This window comes from Rhipicephalus sanguineus, chromosome 5 (assembly GCF_013339695.2).
Source record: "Rhipicephalus sanguineus isolate Rsan-2018 chromosome 5, BIME_Rsan_1.4, whole genome shotgun sequence".
In the NCBI taxonomy this organism is placed as follows: domain Eukaryota; kingdom Metazoa; phylum Arthropoda; class Arachnida; order Ixodida; family Ixodidae; genus Rhipicephalus; species Rhipicephalus sanguineus.
Window position 1 is genome coordinate 173,356,946 of NC_051180.1, and position 23,554 is coordinate 173,380,499.

The 23,554-nt window shown below is 48.8% G+C and overlaps 1 protein-coding gene across 1 annotated transcript in view; it reads right to left on the bottom strand.

Moving 5' to 3' along the window:
* The window catches only part of LOC119395108 (phospholipid-transporting ATPase ABCA3-like), a 106,021-nt gene that overhangs the window by 47,634 nt on the left and 34,833 nt on the right, over positions 1-23,554 (bottom strand). Inside the window, exons 4-5 of the mRNA XM_037662400.1 lie at positions 17,557-17,730; positions 2,734-2,947 (exon numbers count right to left, since the gene is read on the bottom strand). Of these exons, the coding sequence (XP_037518328.1) occupies positions 2,734-2,947; positions 17,557-17,730 (388 nt within the window). The remainder of the gene's footprint in view (positions 1-2,733; positions 2,948-17,556; positions 17,731-23,554) is intronic.

Here is a 23,554-nt window from a genome sequence, read left to right on the forward strand (position 1 = left end):
TTTTTATTTATCTGCTGCACTCCTCATGTTCGAGGAATATGTTATCTTGAACTTCGAGAAAGTGATGTTGTGTCCTCCCGTGACAAAAATATCGCACCAATTAAAATGAAACCTTTCTGAAGAACAGCAGTTTCACTGAGCCATACAATAATGCAATTTTTTTTAAATACGCACTGCACAATCTCTTCAGGAGGAGTGCCCACTACACGTCGACGTTCGCAACAGAGAAGTGCAACAGTATTATTTTTTTCAATACTGTTGTATTGAAAACAATACTGTTTTCAATACTTTCAATACTGTTGCAATTTATTTTTTCTCTTTTAAGGGAGACATGTCACTCGTGAATTAGTGGACATCTTGCTGAGCCTTGGCGCACGCCTTCGACATTCATTTTAACGGCGGCGTGATACAGAAGAGTAAAGGTTATTAGTGAAAGGGTAGCCAGTCTCCGGGAATAAAATCAAATGAATACTGACTATAGCTAATCCAGAAGCACTGTATGTCGTGCCTCAGCGCACGTAAGTGCTCATTGCGCAAATATTCGTCTAACTGCTCAGAGGTGCCACTGACACTGCGTACAGCTCGCTACAGTACCTACACGCGCTATAAATGCGCATGCTTGCATAGGTTGACGCTAAGATACCCTTGTAGTTCTGCCATCGACGTATGTAACAAAGATATGCTACAGATGATGGTCTTCGAACAGCTGAGCACGCACTGCAGACATTTGCAGCTCGCGGCAAAAATAACCAAAATGGCTCAACAACACGCGCTCATAGAACACACATACCTGATTTTCGCTACAAGGTACTTGTAGCGCTGGTATCCGCGAGTTTTTGGTGAGCCTGACATCCACGATGTAAGGTGAGCACTCAAAAAGACACACGTTTATCATTTCTCTTGCGGCACAACTAACGAGGAACCGAACTCGGAGCTGAAGGTGCTAACGGTGAACATCGTGAGTTATAGGCGCCGCGCAAACTATTTACTAACCTAATACACGCGCAAATTCCCGCCGATGATGCATGAAAAGAAGTTGCGAGCTCCGCCCACTCGTTGTAAACCACTTTCTAAATATATAAGGCTGTGAAAACTTGACGAAGCGTGCGGTAGCTCTGTGACGTAGCGGTTAGTGTGTCTGCTTACGTTGCTGGTGGTCATGACTTCGATTCCGCTGTCATGTGCTATTTGTATGTGATGTCGTATGTGCGTGTTTGCATTGATGTCCATTTTCTAATTATCCATAGAGGTAAGTATTACTGAGATTATTCCGTGAAACGCTGTTACAGAGCCATTTTTTTTATTTCGGAGCCGCTTTAGGGCCTCTCTGTCTAGAGAAAGTTGTTTCACCCCGGAAAAAGCAGTGCCCAGCCGGACAAGCGAAAACTCCCGCAAAGGGCTTCGGGGCACTTCCTTTGTTCTAAGGGTGCAAGTAGCAAAACACTTTCGCCAAAACGTGGGTCTGTTCTCAACTGTGAGAAGCCTTAATCAGACCCCATTTTGGGTATTCTCAGCCACCTGGCCTGGCAAGTGCCGCGCCAGACGGCTGAGGATTCCTCCGCCCATATAGGCCTTTTGGACTTTGGTCCCTTCTATGCAGCACACACGCCGGAAACCCTTTCAACAAGCTTCATCAATACTTCTTTTTGGACGAGTTGGTTCATTGTAGAGCGAAGGAGTAACAGCGCGAACACACACCCAGAGGAAAGACGACACGCAGCGCTCGTGTGTCCGTGTCGTCTTTCTTGTGGGTGTGTGTTCGCGCTGTTGCTCCCTCGCTTTGAATGAGCCGCAAAAATAACTCACGCTGCTTAGCAATGCGCGCACATCGTGTCAGAGTTGGCTAATAGCCACACGGGGGAGTCCCGGAGAAACGCTGGTCGATAAGCAGGTAGCACAGACAAGGAAGTTGGACCTGAGCCGTATATTTCCCGGGAGGGTAGTTTGGGCAGGAGGCTACGTGATGCGAAAGTGGTTGCGCGATGCGACGAGCGTTTCGGCCGTGAGTGCTGGAGAGCAGGGTGGAATGCCGGTCCAGAGCGTCCGTTAAGGGCAGTCCTTTTGTTTGCTATCCCATTTCCAGTTGGGTGTGAGCTTCCTTGCCTAGCGGCTTTTACGGTCCGCGGTGCATGTTTGGTGGTTGACCGCAAGCCCGCCGTGATTGCATGTTTCAGGCCTTTGGTCCTTTACCTGTACGTGTTTGTGCCTCGTTGTGGCGGCATTGAAGGGTTTGTGAGATCGTCTTGCGGTAACAGTAGGTTGACTGATTTCATTGGTAACCTTCTAACTAGCAGTCAGTAGAATTCAAAATCCACGATTGTACTACGAATCGCATCCACTGGTCGCTTCGCAGTCGTACTCAAGCGAAGGTAAATTTCTCACTGACACAGAGCACCGACTAGACAGCCGAACACATGCGAGAGGTGGACACGTACCCCGTATTAGTGCCATGTAGTCTATGCGACTGCAACTCAGCTGAGTATGCTAAGCAGAGTGAGCCTAATTCCTTGAGCACAGGAAATTTGAAGGAAGCAGTGTCCCAACTGAACCATTGTTGGCATTGCGCTTCAAAAATAATTTCCCCTAGAAACAATACCGGATATTCGACATGCGCACCTCGTCTGTTCCTCGAACATGCGGCACCCAAATACCGTCCAGAACGCTCAAAGTAAGCGCACGGCGCGTAAGCACTGCTGTCATACAAAATACATATAAAGCCATGCGAGTACTTACTTGTGTGATATTCAAGATCTTCATGCCTGGAAATACCTTGCCCACAGCCTCCAATATTTGCTGCGACTTCATGTTTGCATTGTCGTGAAGCAGGAATTTGATGCTGCAGCCTTTGCCAAACTTGTCCTTCAGATGCTGCAGTGTTCCCAGGCAGACCATGGTTCCTTGGACCATAATGCATATCCGGTCACAAGCAACCTCACACTCTTCCATGCTGCAATGAAGTTCGTGTATGTTGAAACAGAGATATGGCAGATCGACATGCAGGGTATTTTGGAGTGTCTGCAAATTTCCCATAAAAAGGCTGCGAACTTAATGCACCTGTTGTCTACGTAGAAGAGCAGTTTGCGGGTGTTAGAAAAGCACTTTGCGGGTGCTAAACTTACATACTAAACTTATATGCTAAACGTATACACGCTAAGTGGCAAACTTTTTAAATAGCAATTTGTTTTAAACTTGAGAAAAGTTGATAAGAGAAATCGGTAGTGCGTCGCAATAATTGGCGTATCCATGAGTTAGAACTTGAAATGGTGCATACGGTTCGAAGTAATCACCACCAAGTTTCAAGGTAACATCGAAATTCAGCGTGCCGCGAGTGTGTGAGGGCAGCAACAGACGGAGTTTTTCTACGTCATACGGAAACAACCCGCCACAAAGTGGTTAAATTAGGATGAATGGTGCGTCGCTCTACAATGAGGTCTAGAGAAACGGCAAATTATTTGACACGCACAAATGAACGGCGTATTTCTTTGCGTGTGATCTGAGGACTTAATTGTCGCTTTCTCAAGGGTTAACAAAATGCGCAGAGCTCTCTTTTGCATTTCTCTCTAACCCTGCAAGGAGAAGCGTCCATGTGCATGCCCCAGCCGTTTACCGCCATAGAATGGCGTAAATAGCGTTTTCCAACTCAAAGCACACAACAAACAAATAAGCACCAACTCTCACACGCAAAGAATAAGTGAAGCACTTGCAGAAGACCAGCCGTATGGAAAGAAATAGATGCAGTGTACGGAGGGGTATGGTTGTAGGAGACACAAAAACGCGCGTAAATTTGTTAGTGGAAGCAGCGGCAATATGAATGAACCGATGGCGCGCTGCTATGTTGAAAGTCGACGTTCGAATGAGTGCAATAATGTCGATGACCCCTACCGCTACAGCTCGCCGACGTTGGCAACCATTTGGGAGCGCTAGGTAAAATGTATTAATGGTCCCTAAAACTCCACGCCTCAGTGTCGTGCCGTCATTTTATAAAAACAAAAAATAAGGCAGCTTCGCACTAGTGGTGCCAAGCCTGAAGGAAGTGCGGAGCTGGACGGCCTTCTTAGGCTTTCTATATCTTTCTTCTTTCTTTCGTTTTCTCTTTCGCAGTTCTTTCCGTCTTCTTTTCTCTTTATTTCTATGTTTCTTCCGATTTCTTTTTCTTTCTCTCACTTCCTATTTCTCGCTTGCTTCGTTTTTTGTTTCTATTTCATACGTGGTTTTGCTTGCGTTACACCAAGTGACGGCAGTGTACGGCGGCATGGGTCCCTAAACTGCTCCGTACTTAATATCATCATCAAGGCGCTCGAAGAACATGAGGATGAAGACTTCTCCTTGGCGCAAGCGAGCGCTCAATATGCTACAAATGCCTGTTATGCGTGGTTTTGCCTGCGTTATGCAAAACGATCACAGCTTTCGACAGCATAGGACAGCGCGAGCCTCTAAAGTGATGCGCACATAAGATCGGAGAATTTGTTTTCTACGCCGACATAATGATCAAGGGCAACGATGCAGCGTCACAGCAGGTCGGTTCTCTTAAAGGCCACTGTGCATCTCGCATAAGAGCATTACCACCAGTGTATGTGCTGAGCAAAAACATTCGGCCGATCTTACGCATTGTGGGAATCGGTTTATGCGAAGTAGTCAGCGAGCACTTCTAGGCTGCATTTGGTGGCTTTGAGCCGAGCGTTCCGAGGTGGATCGACGTGTTTTTGCATGTGTAGTAGCTCTGTGCAACATCTTGGTCTTGCCAGGCACGTCGACAACACTGGCGTTTAAAAGGCAACTTAAGTCTGACGTAACGTCGCCATTCACGTTAGAGCACAGACGTCAGTATTAACGAAGCGAGTGCACTTTACGGTGCGACGTTGTGAATATCATACGTAACTTTCGTTAATGCTCCTCAAGGGTCGAGCAATGCTTCAATATAGCTTGCTGAATCACAGGAATACAAATGTAGTGTTTATTAGACTGCTATAAAAGCTCAGCCAACACTGGAACCACAGACGTTAATCTGATATGAGGCCTGTATTGTAGGAGTTCATATGTAGTGTTCATTGCTTTCTTATAAGATTAGATAGTCAGCACCACAACAACAATTGGCGTTGCACCGACATTGCGCCTGCATAGGGTGTTTTTTCAAAGCAGTTTCTAGACATTGCCTGGCTCTGTGGTAGAATACCTGAATGCCAGGCAGACTACTTGCGTTCGATTCCTATTGGAACCCTAATTTTTATTATTTGCATTCGTCGAGTCAACGCTGCCAAAGTCGGCTTTCCTTATTGCTCTCGCATGTTAATTGTCATTGTCTGTTCTCGCCGTTCCTGGGTAGATATAAGCTGTCAATTACCTGTGACGCATACCCGTACAAAGCGGCCCGTGGTAAAGGTATGTGCCATACGTATTCCGAGGAAAGGGTTTGACGACGTACGCGACAGGATTTGGCGTTATTCATGGCATGACCCCACAGTCATATTCGTCAAATCCTCTTCCCTGCCATGCCAATTTAGTTCTACACCAAGTTAAGGAGGCGATCATGAGAGCACCCTGACGTAGGCGGCTAGATAGATAGATATATACGTAGATAGAAGCGCCAAAGTACCGAAGGCTCCCTATGAATTGCATCACATTTAAAATGCGTCATATTACAAAGACTAGGTTGATTATAGGTGCTGAGATGTTTCGTACACTGCTGCATGAAATCCAACGTAGCTATGCTACTACATCAGGTGGTGCTTCAAAGCAAACATTTACGTAACTTTTGCCGCGTATCTCACTCAATTATTTCCTGACGTGGTTTATTCGCAACAACCTGGTAATTTATGGCCTTACTGAGGAATCAGATGAGGAGCCCGAAAGTCTAGAAAACAAGGTGAAGGAAGGTATATCGAAGGGTATCCTCGGCCTTCAAATTAAATCCATAGAAAGAATTCATAGGATTGGCAATCGTCAGAGTCAACGCACTCGCCCGATTATTCTGCGACTTTTCGATTTTAAGGAAAAAACCAAGATTCTTTCATGTTGTAACAAACTCAAGGGCACACAGATATCAGTATCTGAAGATTTCTCACAGAGGACAAGAGACATCCGAGCTAATTTATGGCGTTCAACTGCAACTGAAAGGGCAAACGGTACAAAGGTTTCGCTGTCATTTAATAAACTAAGAGTGAACGGGCGGACGTACACGTGGGATCCTGATAAACAAGTTAGGGTTGAAATACCCAAAAGAGGTGGGACCAATGTACCGGACTTCCAGGCCTCGTCATCAGCACAGAATAGTGCAAGAGAACGCAGAAAAAAATGACAAGGTGGAAAGACTCAACAGATTTCTGCGCCGCTTTTGATTTTGTGTTTAAATGCTCGGAGTATCGTTAATAAAATTGAAAAATTAGAAGAGATAATCATATTGCATAGCCCAGATGTCGTAATAATTACAGAAACGTGGCTTCATGCCCATGTACATGATACCGAAATCGCACCTGCCGCGTATTCAGTGATTCGCACGGATCGGGACGGCCGCGGGGGCGGTGTAGCGACTGTGATAAAGAACAGTTTAACGTTTCAAGAAGAGCCCGGAATAGACAACCATGAAAGTGCATGGTGCAATATACAGTTTGATAATACGACGTTGCTGATAGGTGCTGTCTACAGGCACCCAGGGGCGTCTGAGGAATACCTTTTGAAGGTTCATGACTACCTACACAAAAAAATGAACAACCGCACAAAGCTGTTACTAACTGGAGACATCAATCTGGCTGGGATAGACTGGGATACATTAAGTATCGGCAACAGAGATGTAAAAAACTGTGAGAACCTATTAGATATAATGTTCGGATTTTCTTTGTCACAGATTGTTAAAGAACCTACACGTGTCCAGGGAAATGCTTGTGCAGTGCTTGATCTTGCTTTTGTATCGCAGTCCATAACACCGTGCTTAACTATTACAGAAGGAATATCAGATCATAAAATGCTCGTTCTAACATTCCTTACCCTAAGTAGGAGCGCTAGCCGTAAGGCGAAACCGTCTTGTGTGGCTTTGAAAGACTACAGCCGAGCTAACGATGAAAGTATCATTGACTATCTAGAAGAAACATTCGACAGTTTTTCAGCTTAGATTGACGGAGACGTCAATGGTCTATGGTGTAAACTCAAGGAGGCTATAAGATACTGTGAAAACAATTTCATACCGACACAAATTAAACGAAGTAAGAGGAAAACGCCATGGATAACGCGGCGCATAATTCATCTAAAACGAAAATTAAAACGTCGACGAAGAAAAAAAATGAATTCAGCAGAAACAACAGAACTTGCTTGCAAATTAAATTTAGAAATTAAAGCTGCCAAAGACTACTTCTTCTCGAATACGTTATCAAATTTAACAAAAAACCAACCGCAAAAGTTTTGGCGCTACTTATCGAAGCCAGATGGTGGGATCAGTAAAATAGAAGTGGCTGGCTCAGTCATAGCGGACATGCGCATTGTGACCAATACATTTAATGCCTATTTCCAATCCGTGTTCACGCACTCAGCTATCGCGCCGGTGCGCATGCCAGTAACTGAAAACGGGAAAAGTGATCTCGAGATAACAGAACCAGGTATTTTGAACTTGCTTTTGCAGATAGACACGAAGAAATCACCCGGGCCAGATAATATATCAAATATGTTTTTGAAAAGATACGCGCAGCAACTGTCTCCCTTTTTGCAGATTATATTTTCAAAATCGATGAGTACAGCTTCTCTTCCCTAGGATTGGCTATGCGCTAAAGTAATACCGATTCATAAAGAAGGCAATAAGTTACATGTGCAAACATATAGACCAATATCATTCACAAGTTGCTGCTGTAAATTAATGGAACACATAGTAAGTAAAGCTGTCATAACGTATCTAGAACAAAATAACCTATTATACTCTATGCAACATGGTTTCAGGAAAGGATTATCAACGATTACTCAATTATTAGAGATAACACAGGACCTTGCCTCAATAATTAACTGCAATTTTCAAGCTGATACCATATTTCTCGACTTTTCGAAGGCTTTTGATCGTGTCACGCACCATAAATTAATTGAAAAGATCAGGTCCATTGGATTAGCAGACAATATTGTGGAATGGATAGCAGCATATCTATCAAGCGGAACACAGTATGTTTCTATAGGTAATTATGACTCTGATGAACTCGAAGTTTATTCAGGAGTGCCGCAGGGATCTGTGCTGGGACCATTGTTATTTCTCATTTACGTTAATGACATCGCTGATTGCGCAGAAGAGGGAGTAAAATTACGGCTCTTCGCCGATGACTTGGTTATTTACACTTGCGTGCAAGGAATCGATGATCAGCTCAAATTAAATAATACACTCAACAAGATAGCTCATTGGTGTGACAAGTGGGGGATGGAAATTAATGTTAAGAAAACTAAATGCATGATAATAACTCATAGAAAGATGATTTTCAGTTTCAATTATAGACTAATGGGAAATGATTTAGTACAGACAGACTCGGTTAAATATCTGGCCGTGACCTTTACAAGAGCCATGAAATGGAATGCTCACATAAAAAACACGTGCACAAAGGCCTTCCGAACACTAGGTTTCTTGCGAAGAAAATTATCTGCGGCTTCGTCGCATGTGAAATTAACAGCATATAAAATATTAGTGAGACCGATTCTGGAGTACGGGAACATTGTGTGGAACCCGTACCAAAAAGAACTTGTACAGAAACTAGAAAGTATACAAAATAAAGCATTAAGATTTATATATTTTCCAAATACTCTCGAAACCAGAGCGTAACAGCACTGTTATGAATGGGGGTTTCGTGTCGATGAAATCCGGGAGGCTGGCGAGCCGATGATGCCGAAGATCGGACTTATCGCTGAGGAGCAGAGCAAAGGAGTCAAAACGTTTACAAAACAGTAACAATGTTTATAGCAGGTATAGCAGGTAATAGCAGGTAATAGCAGGACAGAGCTTGCCAGCACGACCAAGTCGGCTGGGGCGCCTCTCTAACAACGGTCCAGGCCGGTCTTAAATAAGGTCCCAGTCCATTGTGATGTGACCCTCCTTTAGGCCGCCGGTGTTGACGCACTCTTAGTCTGTCGGGCAGCCCTTTAGGTAGCAGGTGTTGGCGTCCCCTTAGTCTGTCGGGCAGCCCTTTAGGTAGCAGGTGTTGACCCTTTTCTTTGTAGCAGGGCAGACGCTGACCGCGAGCCGCAGACTTCCAACGAAGTGCAGGTGTTCATTTGCTTCCCCGTTCGGTCAGGTGCTCTGGCACAACAGCACCCCCGCCACAAGACAATGCATCCAGAGTTCGAGCTGTCAAACGCAGCTCGGACGATGCGATGCTGGTTGACCGTTGTCAACTGTGGTCGTACCGCTCTTTCCTCGAGGAGTGACCTCCACGGCACAGCAGCGGTCCACTGGAATAACCGAGAAGCAACACAAAGCCAAACCACTCTGGCCAAGCCAGTGCCCTCCAAATGCTGATCAAATCGCCAGACCAGCATAAAAGAACAAAACATTTCCTAGAGACTACGCTAAGCTAAAATTAAAACATCACGAGCAACGTATCTCAGGAAGACTACCAAAGGGAGGACGTGCCTCTAGCCAAGTGTCAGTACGTGACACTGCTAAAACTCAATCAGAATGTCTTCGCGAGCGATTCTCAATGGTGACACCGGCAGATTGGGGACGATCGAAGTCGCTGGGGAAGACTCAATTTTGCTCCAAAACTACAAACACATCACTAAGTGCTCCCCAAATCGTGCGCCTTGGCACCACTCGCAAGCGTTCTAAATGTTTGTCAACAAACATTTCAAGATAAACAACACTAGCCTTTCGCTAAAACGCTTTCCCTCATTGCACTTGGCAAATGAGCATTGCATAAAGAAAACAAAGCGCTTTAAACTCAATACGAAATAAAACTGAAAATCAAACTCACGCGTTTAACACAAAACGAAATAAACTGAAAATCAAACTCACGCGTTTAACACAAAACAAGGAGAAACCAAAATTACACTGACGCGCATACTAACACGTACTGAAAACACGTAAGAAGGCATGTTAAACAGAGGCTTTTCCATTCAGCCTTCATCTCTGTAAACACAACGAACAGCACTTCTCACACGTGCTAGCGCTCGCGCTTCTAAATACCCAAACAAAGGTATCTTAATCGGAGTCTCTTAACTAAGCCTTAATCAGGCTCTTAACTAAGCCTACATCTCCTTTAAACCACTCACAGCTCTTTACACGAGAATTAACGCTCCTGTATAAAAACATTAACAAAACAAACATCTCAATGTTTGCTTCTGCGATGAAGAGGAAATTAAAATTTACAAAAACATTGACGCATTCCTTACTCATCAGCAGACGACCAAATGTAAGCACATAAATTAGTTACCAAAATTGGATACAAGAGAAAGTCTTGGTATCCGTCATTGTACTGTGCTTCTCTCTATACGGCACCCCTTCAGACGAGCTCTGGGGAGTAGCGCATTCCACCCTTTTCGAGGGGTCCGATCTCGACAAAGCGACAGGGAACAAACCTGTCCGACACACTTAGTAGCGGCTACCTTTGTACCGTGATCGCCGAACTCAGAAAAACCGGCATACCAGCGGTTTTGTCTGCCTATTGTACCCCTCCGGGCTAAGCCGGTACCCTTTCGCCACTGCGGAGGACAGCCTTTGTCGCTAATCCGGTGTACGCGACACCTCGCTGCGCTCCTGCCCCGACTAGGCCGTGAAAAGGATGAGACCAGGTGAAGACTTCGACGTCTGAATTTCACTGAAATTCTTTTCTTCGCGACGCGCTTCACGCCTAATCTCGGTTTCCGCAGGAGTCTATATTTTAGACTTTTTCTAGCAGGCATTTTCGGAATCCCCTGCCTGACCTTTCTCTTGGTGCGCCTTTTCGTGATCTGCGGCCTTGCCTTTATCTTGGCGTCTCGCGAGATGACGCCATCGCGCTTGGCCACTTTAGTGTGCCTGACGCCAACTCTAGATCTCCGCAGCTGTCTCAACTTGCATCTTTTCTTAGCGGGCCTTCTCGATTTCTTAGGCCCAACCTGGAGCTTGGCGTCTCGAGAGATGACGTCATCGCGCCTAGCCACCTTAGGGCGCTTAAGGTGACGGTACCACCGTCGCCATCTTGCGAGTAGTTTCTGCTTGAGCCACCAGAAGACGCCACTAAGTCACGTTTGGAAAAAAAAGGGAGGAAAATGCACTCTCCGCCGTCGTAGCATGCGGCGGCGAAGGGCATGTTCCTGCTGCAACTAATCCATTCTTTTCGGGATGCCGCTGCTTCCATTATCTCCTTTGAAACGTTTCAAATGTGCGTGACGCCCTCCTTCCCCTCTTCCCCCCCCCCCACTCCCCAACAACAACAACAGCTACAAAAAAAGGCACGGACCCGAGAGCCTTTGTACTCCCGTGCAACTGTCCAGAAAAGAGGTGCCTCTCTCTCTCCTGGTAACGTAACGTATAACTATTCACAATAGAACGATTAGGCGCTGAGCCGCGCTGCCGCAAGGGTTGCTGGAAATAATAGTTTGGGTTCTGAACCGACTCTTTCTCTCCCTCGCTAAAAAAGAGAGCAAGACCGTTCGTTTGTGCAGTAACTTCTCGAGGAAGTTCTGCAGTGACCCTGCACACCGGCAGTGTTGGGTCACGTGGAACAGCCCCGACCTTGTGCACGTTCATAGTAATTATAGATTTCTCCACTGTCACCAGACTTGGATCGACTGTAAATGTAGTGTGGGTGTCGCACATGGTTCGCTTGATACTTATGTCGCTACATTCAGAAGCTACCCAGAAAGCTCCCTTCCGCTACTTCCTGGCTATCATTACACAAAGCCCCCTTTTCGTGCCTTGCAGTGAGCCAAAAATGGTGATATTATATGCATGAACGAAAATGAGACGTCACATGTTCTAGGTGAGCAAAAGGATTATCTGCTAAATTTAGTTTTGCTGGAGGTTATTAGTTCATATAGCATAAATTGTGCGCGTGTTGTCTATTTCACGCAGTCCAAGCTTTATTCCCGTGTTTCCAAACTTCGGTAGGCGTCGGGACGCGTCCCGTTCGTTTTGCTGCGCGCAGCTGGGAACGTTAGAGTTCACGCAGCCATCCGCACTTTTCGCTGCAGTCGGGGAAATATGGCTCGCTAACTGACGGCTTGCAAAATAGTTACTGCGCATATGCGAGCAAGCTTGTTTTCCACACGAAAGCATCAACCACAGACTAGCAGACGAATATTTTTTTCCCATTTACCACTAACCCCTGTCTTTCCTTCCTTTCCCCTTTCTCTCAGTGGAAGAGGAAACTTACAATGAGGCGTGACATTCCTGAAGAAGCCTTGGTGCTGATCCTGCACCTTCGTATGAATGTGGGGGGGGGGGGGGGGGTCAACACGCTTAGAGGAGAAAAGCAGTCAGGGAAGGAGAAGTTTTACAGGTGTTTGCAAAGTGGGCGCCAGATGCAACACCCTCTACGACGGAGTTGCTTTGTCGGCACTTTCGGAAAACGGGAGACAGCATGAACGAATGGATTCGCAGCGCGCCGTTGAGTACACGAGCGCATAGCAATGGGCATTTCTGAGAACGCGTCCTCCACTCCCGTCGTAGTGTGATGACGTCAATTGAGGCCTCATCTAGTCTAGAGGGTGTTGGCCAGGGGTCGCTCACTATTTTGCAGTGTCAATGGGCCTTTTTCAGGTCCGAACAGCGCCTCCAGCGGAGATCACCGAAATCGAAACTGGGGTCCGTGGCCTCTGCGCACCGGTAAAAAAATCTCATGGGTCTGGTATTTTTCGGGATAATTTGCAAACGACGCCAGGTGCCCCTCAGTTCGCACCTGCCTCTCAGTTCACACCTGTCGCCGCCCGTGCAACGTTTGGCCCTGTGACCCCCCAAAAACATGGTGGACGTCAAGTCACTACCACTTCGCATGCGCAGACTAGTCTCCAGAAAAAGTCTATTGTTATCCTATCGTTCAACCGGCGTCACGTGAGATGTCAAACACACATACACTGCCAAACAATCGTCACCTCCCCGCGAGGGGAAAGCAGGCTTCCAGGTAATGTCCTACGACCCTCAAAAATATGAGGAGGCAAGGTCAAGTTCTTTGTGTACTTCAAAAACGCTTCTACAGTCACCTGAGTACAAAGGCGAGCAACCAAGCAATTCCTGGAATCTTCGGCACAATAGCCTAACCTGCTGGCTATGCATTCATGATGTGCAGTGCAACACGCTTTCTTCCCTTCTTTCTTTCTCTTTCCCTCTCTTTCTTTCTTTTTCAGCAGCCTCATGGGGTTACATTGTGCGTTGAAGACGTGGCGACTAGATTTAGCCTCTGAAGTCTGGAGAAATAACCCATCCGTGTTTTGGCGGCTTAGTAATGTTTAGAGGCGCCACTTTTGACGAACGTCCGAACTGACGCGAAACAACTTGATGTTTTTTTCACAGATGGCGCCACCACCAAAAAATTGTTTGCGAGATTTATTATTTCTTGAAAATCTTTTGTTTCAAGCACCGCTTCGTAAAGTTAGTGAGCACTGGTGATTACAAGACACTACATGGTCCTTCTAATGTGCAATAGTTGTTGTGAATTAGCCTACAAAAGGAAAAAAAAGTAAATTTGCACGAACCTGGCAAGCAGAAAAATGAGCTGAATTCACTCCTGTCCTACAAATTTTCTAATTAACTTACGACAATTTTCTCTTCATAGAAACCTAGGGAAAGGCTTGCTGCTTGAATATTGAAAATTTTGGAGTTTCAGCTTGGATAGTTTTGTCCTTTCGTCGGTAATGCCTGACCAAGTAGAGGCATAAATTGCTGAATTGAAGTAGTAATAATTCAATAACTGTTCGTCAGAACACAAAACAACTTCGCGTAGACATAAAGTACATCGTAGCCTGGAAACCCATTCAATATTGTTGTTCTGCACCGAACAGAAAAAAAGTTATTTACTCATAAACTTTCAATATTTTGCCCATTTTTATTGGAGCGTGCATCAATTTTTAGTTGGTTTACTGGCAATATCTCTTCATAGAAACCTTGCATAACGCTTCGTTAAAAGGCTCTGCAAATTTCATTTCGTTATGTTGAACAGTTTTGCTGCACTGGCAGTACAACGGAGGCTTGTACAGCAAAAATGCTGTTTTTTGCTCACACTGTTTTCATTTCCATGAACTAACGCTCCAGACTAGGCGACAATACTAGCTATCGTTAGAAAGCGGAGAACGTAAGCTTTCTAATGCAATGCAACTCATATTCATCCATTGAGCAGAGCAAGCATAGTGAGCCAGTAAACAACGACTGAAATGTCGAGTGCTTGCCACTGGAGTGGGACCGCCACCTTAACGCCACTCGTCGCTCTCGCGTTCGCCTTCACGCGTTTTCGCCGATGCCCTTTTCTGTCCGAACGGCTCGCAACGCTCGCAGCATTGGCCCGCGTACTCGCAAGTACGCTGCATTCGATTTGCTTTGCCAAACGTTGAGAATGCTCAACCAGCTGATCCTCGGGATCGTTTATCGGTGTGTGCCCTTCTGGCAGAACGATAGTTCCGACGGTTTCTAAGCTCGCCGGCTCGCCTTGAAATGTCTCAATTCGTGGCGGTGTACTAATCTCGCGAGTACAACCCTTTCTTTGGCCTTCGAAGTCGGCCTCCTGATCATTATGACGCACAGCGGCGTCTTGCGCTTCGCGACGAGTTTCAGGTTTTAGCACGTCGCGACGTTTCTCGACCTCTTTGTCTTCGCGACGCGCCTCATCCTCACGCTCTCTCTGGCGCGCTTCCTCCTCTAGCGCTTCGCGACGGGTTTCGGCCTCTAGCGCCTCGCGACGGGTTTCGGCTCTAGCGCCTCGCGACGGGCTTCGGCCTCTAGCGCTTCGCGACGGGCTTCGGCCTCTAGCGCCTCGCGACGGGCTTCAGCTTCTAGCGCTTCGCGACGGGCCTCGGCGTACTCAAGCGCCTTACGACGGGCCTCGGCGTCCTCTATCGCCTTACGACGGGCCTCGGCCTCCAGCGCTTCGCGACGTTTCTTGACCTCTTGGTCTCTGCGGCGCGAATCGTCCGCCTGCGCCTTTCGATGCGCTTCATGCGCTAGGGCTTTAACGTCTTGACTTTCGCAGTCAGCGGGACCCGGAGCAGCGAAGTGGCGCAACAAGGCATCTTTGGCCTTATCAAAGTCTTGCGCTTCCTCAGCGGATAAGCGCTCCAAAACGCATGCAGTTTGGCGCGGCAGCAACGTGACAAGCTTCTCTAACCAAAGGTCTCGGCTAACGCCAATCTCCTCGCAGACAGTCCTAAAGCCAGCGAGAAAAGACTCAATGTTCAGGCCTGACCTGAAGACGGGGAGACAGTATCGTGCTCGCTGCCACTTAATCGCCTCAACTTCATCATGAAGCTCCTTCATCCTAAGAGCATGTACTCGCTCTTCGCGACGCCTCTGAGCCTGCCTCTCTTCGCGCCTTTCGCGTTCCTCTGCCTCCCGCTTTTCTCGCCTTTCGCGTTCCTCCGCTTCCTGCTTTTCGCGCCTTTCGCGTTCCTCTGCCTCTCGCTTTTTCTCGAAAATATCCTCCCAAGTCTCGGCAGCTTCCTCTATTGTCACATTCTCCGCCCGCATCACCTCGAGAATCGCTGCCTTTGTTTTTGCGGACCCGGCGGAAATGCCCAAGTCCTCACAAGTTTCAAGGAGGTCCTGCGCTAGGTACTTCTCCATCGCGATCTGGTCCCTCGTGATGCCTTTCTACAAAATTTACTCTTACTTTAAAACGGATACCATGGTTTAAAGTGAGTAAAACGAATCAAACAAAACACAAAGCTCTCCTAACATCTGCCTGTGCTAGAGAGGTCTGGCGAAATAACCAGTAAACGTTGGGCACTCACCCAACCAAAGTAGCTGACTCCGGTCGAACTCGTGGCAACCGTCGAGCGGTGTCGTGAGCGTCCTCGCTCCTCGGGCCTGCAGGGATCCGGTCCGGCTTGCCAACCGTAGGGATCAGGGTATCCCCGTGCAGCCAAACGTTGAGGTAGCGTATCCCACCTTGTCCAACGATGAGAAGAGGGTAGCGTATATCCCAGCGAAGTCAAACGTTGAGATGAGGTAGCGTATCCCAGCGTGTCGAACGATGAGATGAAGGTAGCGTATCCCACCTTGTCCAAAGATGAGATGAGGGTAGCGTATCCCAGCGCTGCCAACCACTGTTATGAATGGGGGTTTCGTGTCGATGAAATCCGGGAGGCTGGCGAGCCGATGATGCCGAAGATCGGACTTATCGCTGAGGAGCAGAGCAAAGGAGTCAAAACGTTTACAAAAGAGTAACAACGTTTATAGCAGGTATAGCAGGTTATAGCAGGTAATGGCAGGACAGAGCCTGCCAGCACGACCAAGTCGGCTGGGGCGTCTCTCTATCAACGGACCAGGCCGGTCTTAAATAAGGTCCCAGTCCATTGTGATGTGACCCTCCTTTAGGCCGCAGGTGTTGACGCACTCAGTCTGTCGGGCAGCCCTTTAGGTAGCAGGTGTTCACGTCCTCTTAGTCTTTCGGGCAGCCCTTTAGGTAGCAGGTGTTGGCGTCCCCTTAGTCTGTCGGGCAGCCCTTTAGGTAGCAGGTGTTGACGTCCCCTTAGTCTGTGGGGCAGCCCTTTAGGTAGCAGGTGTTGACGTCCCCTTAGTCTGTCGGGCAGCCCTTTAGGCAGCAGGTGTTGACGTCCCCTTAGTCTGTCGGGCAGCCCTTTAGGTAGCAGGTGTTGACGTCCCCTTAGTCTGTCGGGCAGCCCTTTAGGTAGCAGGGCAGACGCTGACCGCGAGCCGCAGACTTCCAACGAAGTGCAGGTGTTCATTTGCTTGCCCGTTCGGTCAGGTGCTGTGGCACAACAGCACTTAGAAATCAAGCAGCACTGCGTACCCTTGCGTGTGGCGTGTTGTGGCTGCCATGAAGTTTCTTTTTATGCTTTATCACAACCACATAAAGATAAACAAGGAAGATTACGTGCAGCCACCGCACCGCCACTCTTTCAGAACATGTCACAGTAAACACATCAGGCCGCATCAGACCAAGTGCGACACGTTTAAATATTCATTTTTTCCATGGGCTATTGAAATTTGGAACGCATTACCAAATTAAATTGTTGAGTGTGGATCTGTGGAAGAATTTATCGCGAAACTGGAACCCTTTTTTGATTGTACATAGGCATTTACTTTGGAATATAAATGTTCGCAGGAACTTGTGTAATTGTATGGTGCTTCTCGATATGTGATGACTTTTTCGCAATATTCTGTAGAGTGATATTTATTGACTATGTTATGTTAGAACCCTATTTACATTGTATGACAAATGCAGCAACGTTTCTTATGTTGATTGCTAGAATGGTTACTTGCTAAGCTTCGTTTTATTTTTGCTTTGTTATCCAACTTTCTCGTTCATACAGTTTTATTATTCTCATGCTCAAGTGTACATATTCTAACCACTTCCTGTATGGGCCTGTACAAAGGCCTACAGTATTGTTAAATAAATAAAAAATAAATAAAAAGCAGAAGTGTATGTACGAAGTCAAGGACCAGAGTGATACCTGTGTGACGTAAGCACCATGCTGCATTTCGTTTGCTCCTTAATGCCAGTGAGCCTTATGTAGATACGCGTCCTCGCCAGCACGTCGACGCCAGCGTATGGCTCGTCCAGGAACACAACACCAGGTAGACCGACCAAGGCGATCGCAATGGACAGCTTGCGCTTGTTTCCACCGCTTTCCAAAGCGGCAATGAAGGACATGGAAATAAATATGACAATGACGCAACATCAGAAACAGGTGCTGAAGATCACCTAGTTAAAGTATCCTTACACCTATTGCACACAGAATTATAATAATTGTCGGGGTTTAACGTCCTATGGACAGGATACAATGGTACGACGCGGACACAGCGCTTATGCCTTGTGGTGTCTTGTTCCTTCTGTGCGCTATATGTGTTAAGATGGAATAACAATGTGGGATGCGGAGTCGGTGAAGGACGGATCCCAACATAAAACAAAACGATGTTTATTAACGTAGTAGCAGCAGCAGGGCAAGCATGCCGATGCTGCGCTTCGGAAGGTTAGAGAAACAAACATGCAACCAAGCTTGGTAGCTTGGGTTATATAGCCAGAGGTGGTGACGTAAGCCTCCGACGAAACTGCGTGGCGCTGTCTTTTATCGGAAGCGTGTTGAAGCAAGTAGCTGTGTCACGCCGGGCTAATCAGTGACGAGGCGGAGGCTGCGCCGGTTTGTGCGCACTGTGTCGCCACATCACCCCCCCGCGGTGTGCCGAGCCCTGAGGGTCTATAGCTCAGGGAGCTGGTTGAAAAGCCCACGGCGATGGGACAGGGGCACGGGTGCTGAATTTTTTTTTCGGGGGGTCGGGGCTGAGAGCAGCGCAGAGGACTGATGGAGAAACCGCGTGGATTCTGCGAGCCGTTCCGCTGACGGGCGGCGCTGCGGAGAGACGCTCCAGGAGGGCCGAGTGGGTCCGCGAGAGAGAGGTTGCACCGGGCGCGCTCGTCGACGAAGGCGGGACCGTCGTGGCCACCAGTACCGGGGAGGGTGCCGGCGCATTCATAGATGACAGGGTGCTGCCGTGAGGGTGCAGTACGACGCTGCCATCGTGCGCCAGCAAAACCTGTATGCGCTGCTGGGGAGTCACTGCCGGAGTCTGCGGAACCTTGCTCACCACAATCTGCACGCTCTCTGTGACTGGTGCGGGCGCGACGGGCACAGAGGACACCATACTGCCGCCCGTCGAGATGAGGGGCGCCGACAGGGTGCCATGATGGTGGTGGTCCTGCGCCAGTATCTGCGGCTGGGTGAACGTCGGTATCTACAACAGGGACTGGTACTGGTCTGTCTGGAACGCACCCAGCGTGGGCTGGGCCAGCATGGTCTGCACGTGCAGCATGGCCTGTAGCTGTTGTAGTGTCAGGGGCTGTCCCGGGACTATGGCGAACGAGGGGGGCGGCATCATGCGCGGCGGCGCCAGAATGATGTTGGGCCTTGGCCCCAGATTCTGCGGGATGACCAGGGTTGGGGTGCCAGGTGTGGCTTTGTCCTGGTCCGTCCGGGGAGACTGGGACCGGGTGGTCGCGGTCGGTGCGGGCGTCATCTTGTTTGCGCTGCCGCTCGACAGCCTGAGCAGGATCTGCGGTCGGGACAGTCTGATGTTCGAAACCAACCAGCGTGGTCGGGACAGTCTGAGGTGGCTCGGTTAGGGTGACATCCGTGGTGCCAGCGAAAACGTGACAGGCAGCGCAGGTTTGGGTGTCGCACCCAGGATCAGTAGGCGCTGATGCCGTCGCGGGTGCCGGGGGCTCGTCTGCCGTCGCGGGTGCCGGGGGCTCGTCTGCCGTCGCGGGTGCCGGGGGCTCGTCTGCCGTCGCGGGTGCCGGGGGCTCGTCTGCCGTCGCGGGTGCCGGGGGCTCGTCTGCCGTCGCGGGTGCCGGGGGCTCGTCTGCCGTCGCGGGTGCCGGGGGCTCGTCTGCCGTCGCGGGTGCCGGGGGCTCGTCTGCCGTCGCGGGTGCCGGGGGCTCGTCTGCCGTCGCCGGTGCCGGGGGCTCGTCTGCCGTCGCCGGTGCCGGGGGCTCGTCTGCCGTCGCCGGTGCCGGGGGCTCGTCTGCCGTCGCGGGTGCCGGGGGCTCGTCTGCCGTCGCGGGTGCCGGGGGCTCGTCTGCCGTCGCGGGTGCCGGGGGCTCGTCTGCCGTCGCGGGTGCCGGGGGCTCGTCTGCCGTCGCGGGTGCCGGGGGCTCGTCTGCCGTCGCGGGTGCCGGGGGCTCGTCTGCCGTCGCGGGTGCCGGGGGCTCGTCTGCCGTCGCGGGTGCCGGGGGCTCGTCTGCCGTCGCCGGTGCCGGGGGCTCGTCTGCCGTCGCCGGTGCCGGGGGCTCGTCTGCCGTCGCCGGTGCCGGGGGCTCGTCTGCCGTCGCGGGTGCCGGGGGCTCGTCTGCCGAGGGCACGGCTGCCGAAGCGGGTGCCGAGGGCACGGCTGCCGAAGCGGGTGCCGAGGGCACGTCTGCTGCGGCGGGTGCGGGCACGGCTGCTGCGGCGGGTGCGGGCACGGTTGCTACGGCGCCGGATGCAACACCGTCGTGGTGGTCACCAGATGTGGGATGCGGAGTCGGTGAAGGACGGATCCCAACATAAAACAAAACGATGTTTATTAACGTAGTAGCAGCAGCAGGGCAAGCATGCCGATGCTGCGCTTCGGAAGGTTAGAGAAACAAACATGCAACCAAGCTTGGTAGCTTGGGTTATATAGCCAGAGGTGGTGACGTAAACCTCCGACGAAACTGCGTGGCGCTGTCTTTTATCGGAAGCGTGTTGAAGCAAGTAGCTGTGTCACGCCGGGCTAATCAGTGACGAGGCGGAGGCTGCGCCGGTTTGTGCGCACTGTGTCGCCACAACAACATGCCCCAACTCACGTTCTTTTTAGTTAGAGAGAGATAGAGAAATCAACTTGATTTTGACCAAGCTCATGGTTCTTCAGCCTTAAAGTGGGTGGTCCAGGTAGCCATGGCTCGCTGCCGCCGCCCGAGCCCTGTTCACCAATCGTAGCTGGCTGTCAGGGTCTTGCGTCACCAGCAGAGCCTCCCACTGGTCTTCTAATTATTTCTCTGCATTCGCTCCTTCCTGTTCGTTTTCGCTTGGGGATGATGATGGTGGTACGTCCGGATTGTTCGTGCACTCCAGCACCATGTGGCGCAGGGTGTTGCGCGTGTCCGGTGGGCAAAACTTGCCGTCCCGCCTGTAGGCACCTGGATACATTGCGTGCATCAATGTTCCGTGCGGGTAAGTTCCGGCCTGGAGTCTTCTCCAGGTCACCGCTTGCTCCCTACTCAGACTCTTGCGGGTACCGCTTCCTCTGCTTCCTGTAATGCGCCAAAATGTCTGAATACTTCTTCGCTATGCGTTCATCCTCGTTGTGACAGCCGTCGGTACGTGTACTTATACATCGGTACGTGTACTTATACTCCATCTCACCACTACCATTCAGCACTACCAAGGCTACGGGGTAATTTGCAAGCCACACGCTTGCGCTGCAAAGCATCCTTCCAGATATAATTACCTTATAATTGGCAGGTTTGAGACATTTGCGTTTGTTTGGCACGTGTTACGTCACATCAATGCGTGATATGTTTACTCTTCTTCGCATTTATGTCGTGTGCTTTTAATTGCTGTATGAGTAGCCGCCGGTAACTGTGGTTACAAATCAACATGGCAGCGTCCATGCAGACACGACCGCCCGCTTCGCTCCGAACTTGCGCTTGCTATTCGCCCATTGCGCAGGCAGCAACTATTAAATTGTGAAATGAGCCATCGCTTTGTGCCATCATCTCACGCTGAGGACAATGCATGAGGCATATTGTGTCTTTATTTGCGAGATCAGCAGTTTGTTTAACCATGCCTCCTATGCCTAACGCGCCCAGAAGTCAATAATCCTTTTTTGAAACGGGCGCAATATAGTCACGAATACATTGCTGTCGAAGCGTGAGCACATTATTCTAAAACAAATACAAGCGTCAGTGTGTAACTTACGGGCCACACAACGCATAATGACCACTTGATAAATTCAAAGCGGAGGGCAGCAGCTGCGATGGGTGCAGCCTTTTTTTTCTTTCTTTTTTCAGTGATGCCGTCTGTTCGCTTCACTCGCCCTACGCGTGCGAGCAGACGCAGCAGACGCCCGGTAGACGCTCAGCAGGCGACGCGAATTGGATAAATGCACGGGCAGGAGCTAATCGCCCTTCCTTCGACTAAGGGGTCCTGTAGCTGTCACAGTGCTCAGCGGAACTTCTGAGATGGAGTATAGATTTAGGTGCACCTTATAGAACACAAGGTGGTCGTAAATCTTCCACGACGGCGTCTCCTCCATTACGGAGTCCCCACTACGGCGTCTCTCATAATCATATGGCGGTTTTGGGACGTTAAACCCCAACAATTATTATTATTATTATTATTATTATTATTATTATTATTATTATTATTATTATTATTATTATTATTATTATTATTATTATTATTATTATTATTATTATAATGTATGCATGCACGCATGTATGTATATATGTATGTACGCGCACGCGTATGTTTACTTGTACAATAATGATATTAATAACACTGGTGGTTTAACATCTCAAAACCGCGATATGATTATGAGAGACGGCGTAGTGGAGTGCTTCGGGAATTTCGACCACCTGGGGTTCTTTAACATGCCCCGAAATCAAAGTACACGGGCCTCAAGCATTTTTCGCCTCCATGGAAACCGCGACCGGGATTCGATCCCGCCACCTGCGTGTTAGCAGTCGAGCACCATAACCACTGTTTCGTGTTATGTATGCATGTATATATGTGTGTACGTATGTATGCATGCATGTATGTATGTATGTACGTATGTATGCATGCATGCATGCATGTATGTATGTATGTATGTATGTATGTATGTATGTATGTATGTATGTATGTATGTATGTCGCGCCGACGCGATCATGTTCGCTTTCTTTTCCTGCTACGTTACGACCCCAGCGCAAGCCTCTGCTCTCTTTCTCTCCCTCCTCTGCTGCGCTTCCCTCTCCATTATCTTCCTAGCTTCCTTTGCTCTGAGCCATTGAGACGAACAAAGTGGTTTTACACTACGATCACTCGCTGTCTCTTCGTTTAAATTTGAAAGTGCACAAAGAATAAAGCGCTGTCACTGGTTTGCATTCGGCATGATACATCTTTTTTCCTTTTTTCTCTAAGATCGACAACCGTGACGTGTGTTGTTTGCATGGCGCCCCACTTCCTCTGGAACACAATGAAGGTCGGTACACCGGCGTTCATTGGTGTTGCCACGAAGGTAATAAAATACGCTTGAAGCCGGGAAATTCATGTACTCACTAACTATTTACTAACTTCTTTTGTCTAAGAGTTTACTGCATTGCAAAGCTATCAGCCGTGCTTGGATCGAAACAACCGGTGCGCGGACGATCAACGTATTGCTTATCGGGGACAACGACGCTTTCCGTGGCTGAACTTCCATACCGTGCACGGCCGTCAGAAATGCTGGTTCACCGGGAAGCCGATGCTTAGAGTCGGGGCCGCTCATTTCACGATGGTTAGCGCGCCGGTTGTTGCGCTCGCAGCCCGTTCGACATCGCAGTACCGCACAAGCTTTTTTAAAAATTTGGTAAAAATCACTACGCAGCATGCTTTGCCACAAAACATTCAATCGTTCGCTTTGGAATGCCCTGTACAACGTAACGAAACGCAATTGGCCTTAAATTGAAGAATAAGTGTATTACCTAATTGTTTCGAGGTAATTAACTAATTAAGGACAATATAAAAGTACCCTAGCAAGCACCAATGAAGAAAAGCATATGTCGCTGATTAGGTCAGTTGCAGGTAACGACAATTTATAGCGGAGTAGTATGATCGCTTTGTGCGTAGACCGAAAACCACCAGCGCCACTCAATGATTAGTAGTGTATTTAAAGGCATTAAAGTGGAATATCTAGCGCCCTTTGTGGAGCGGCAGACTAAACAAATGGAACAGAAGAAAACGCCGGAAAATA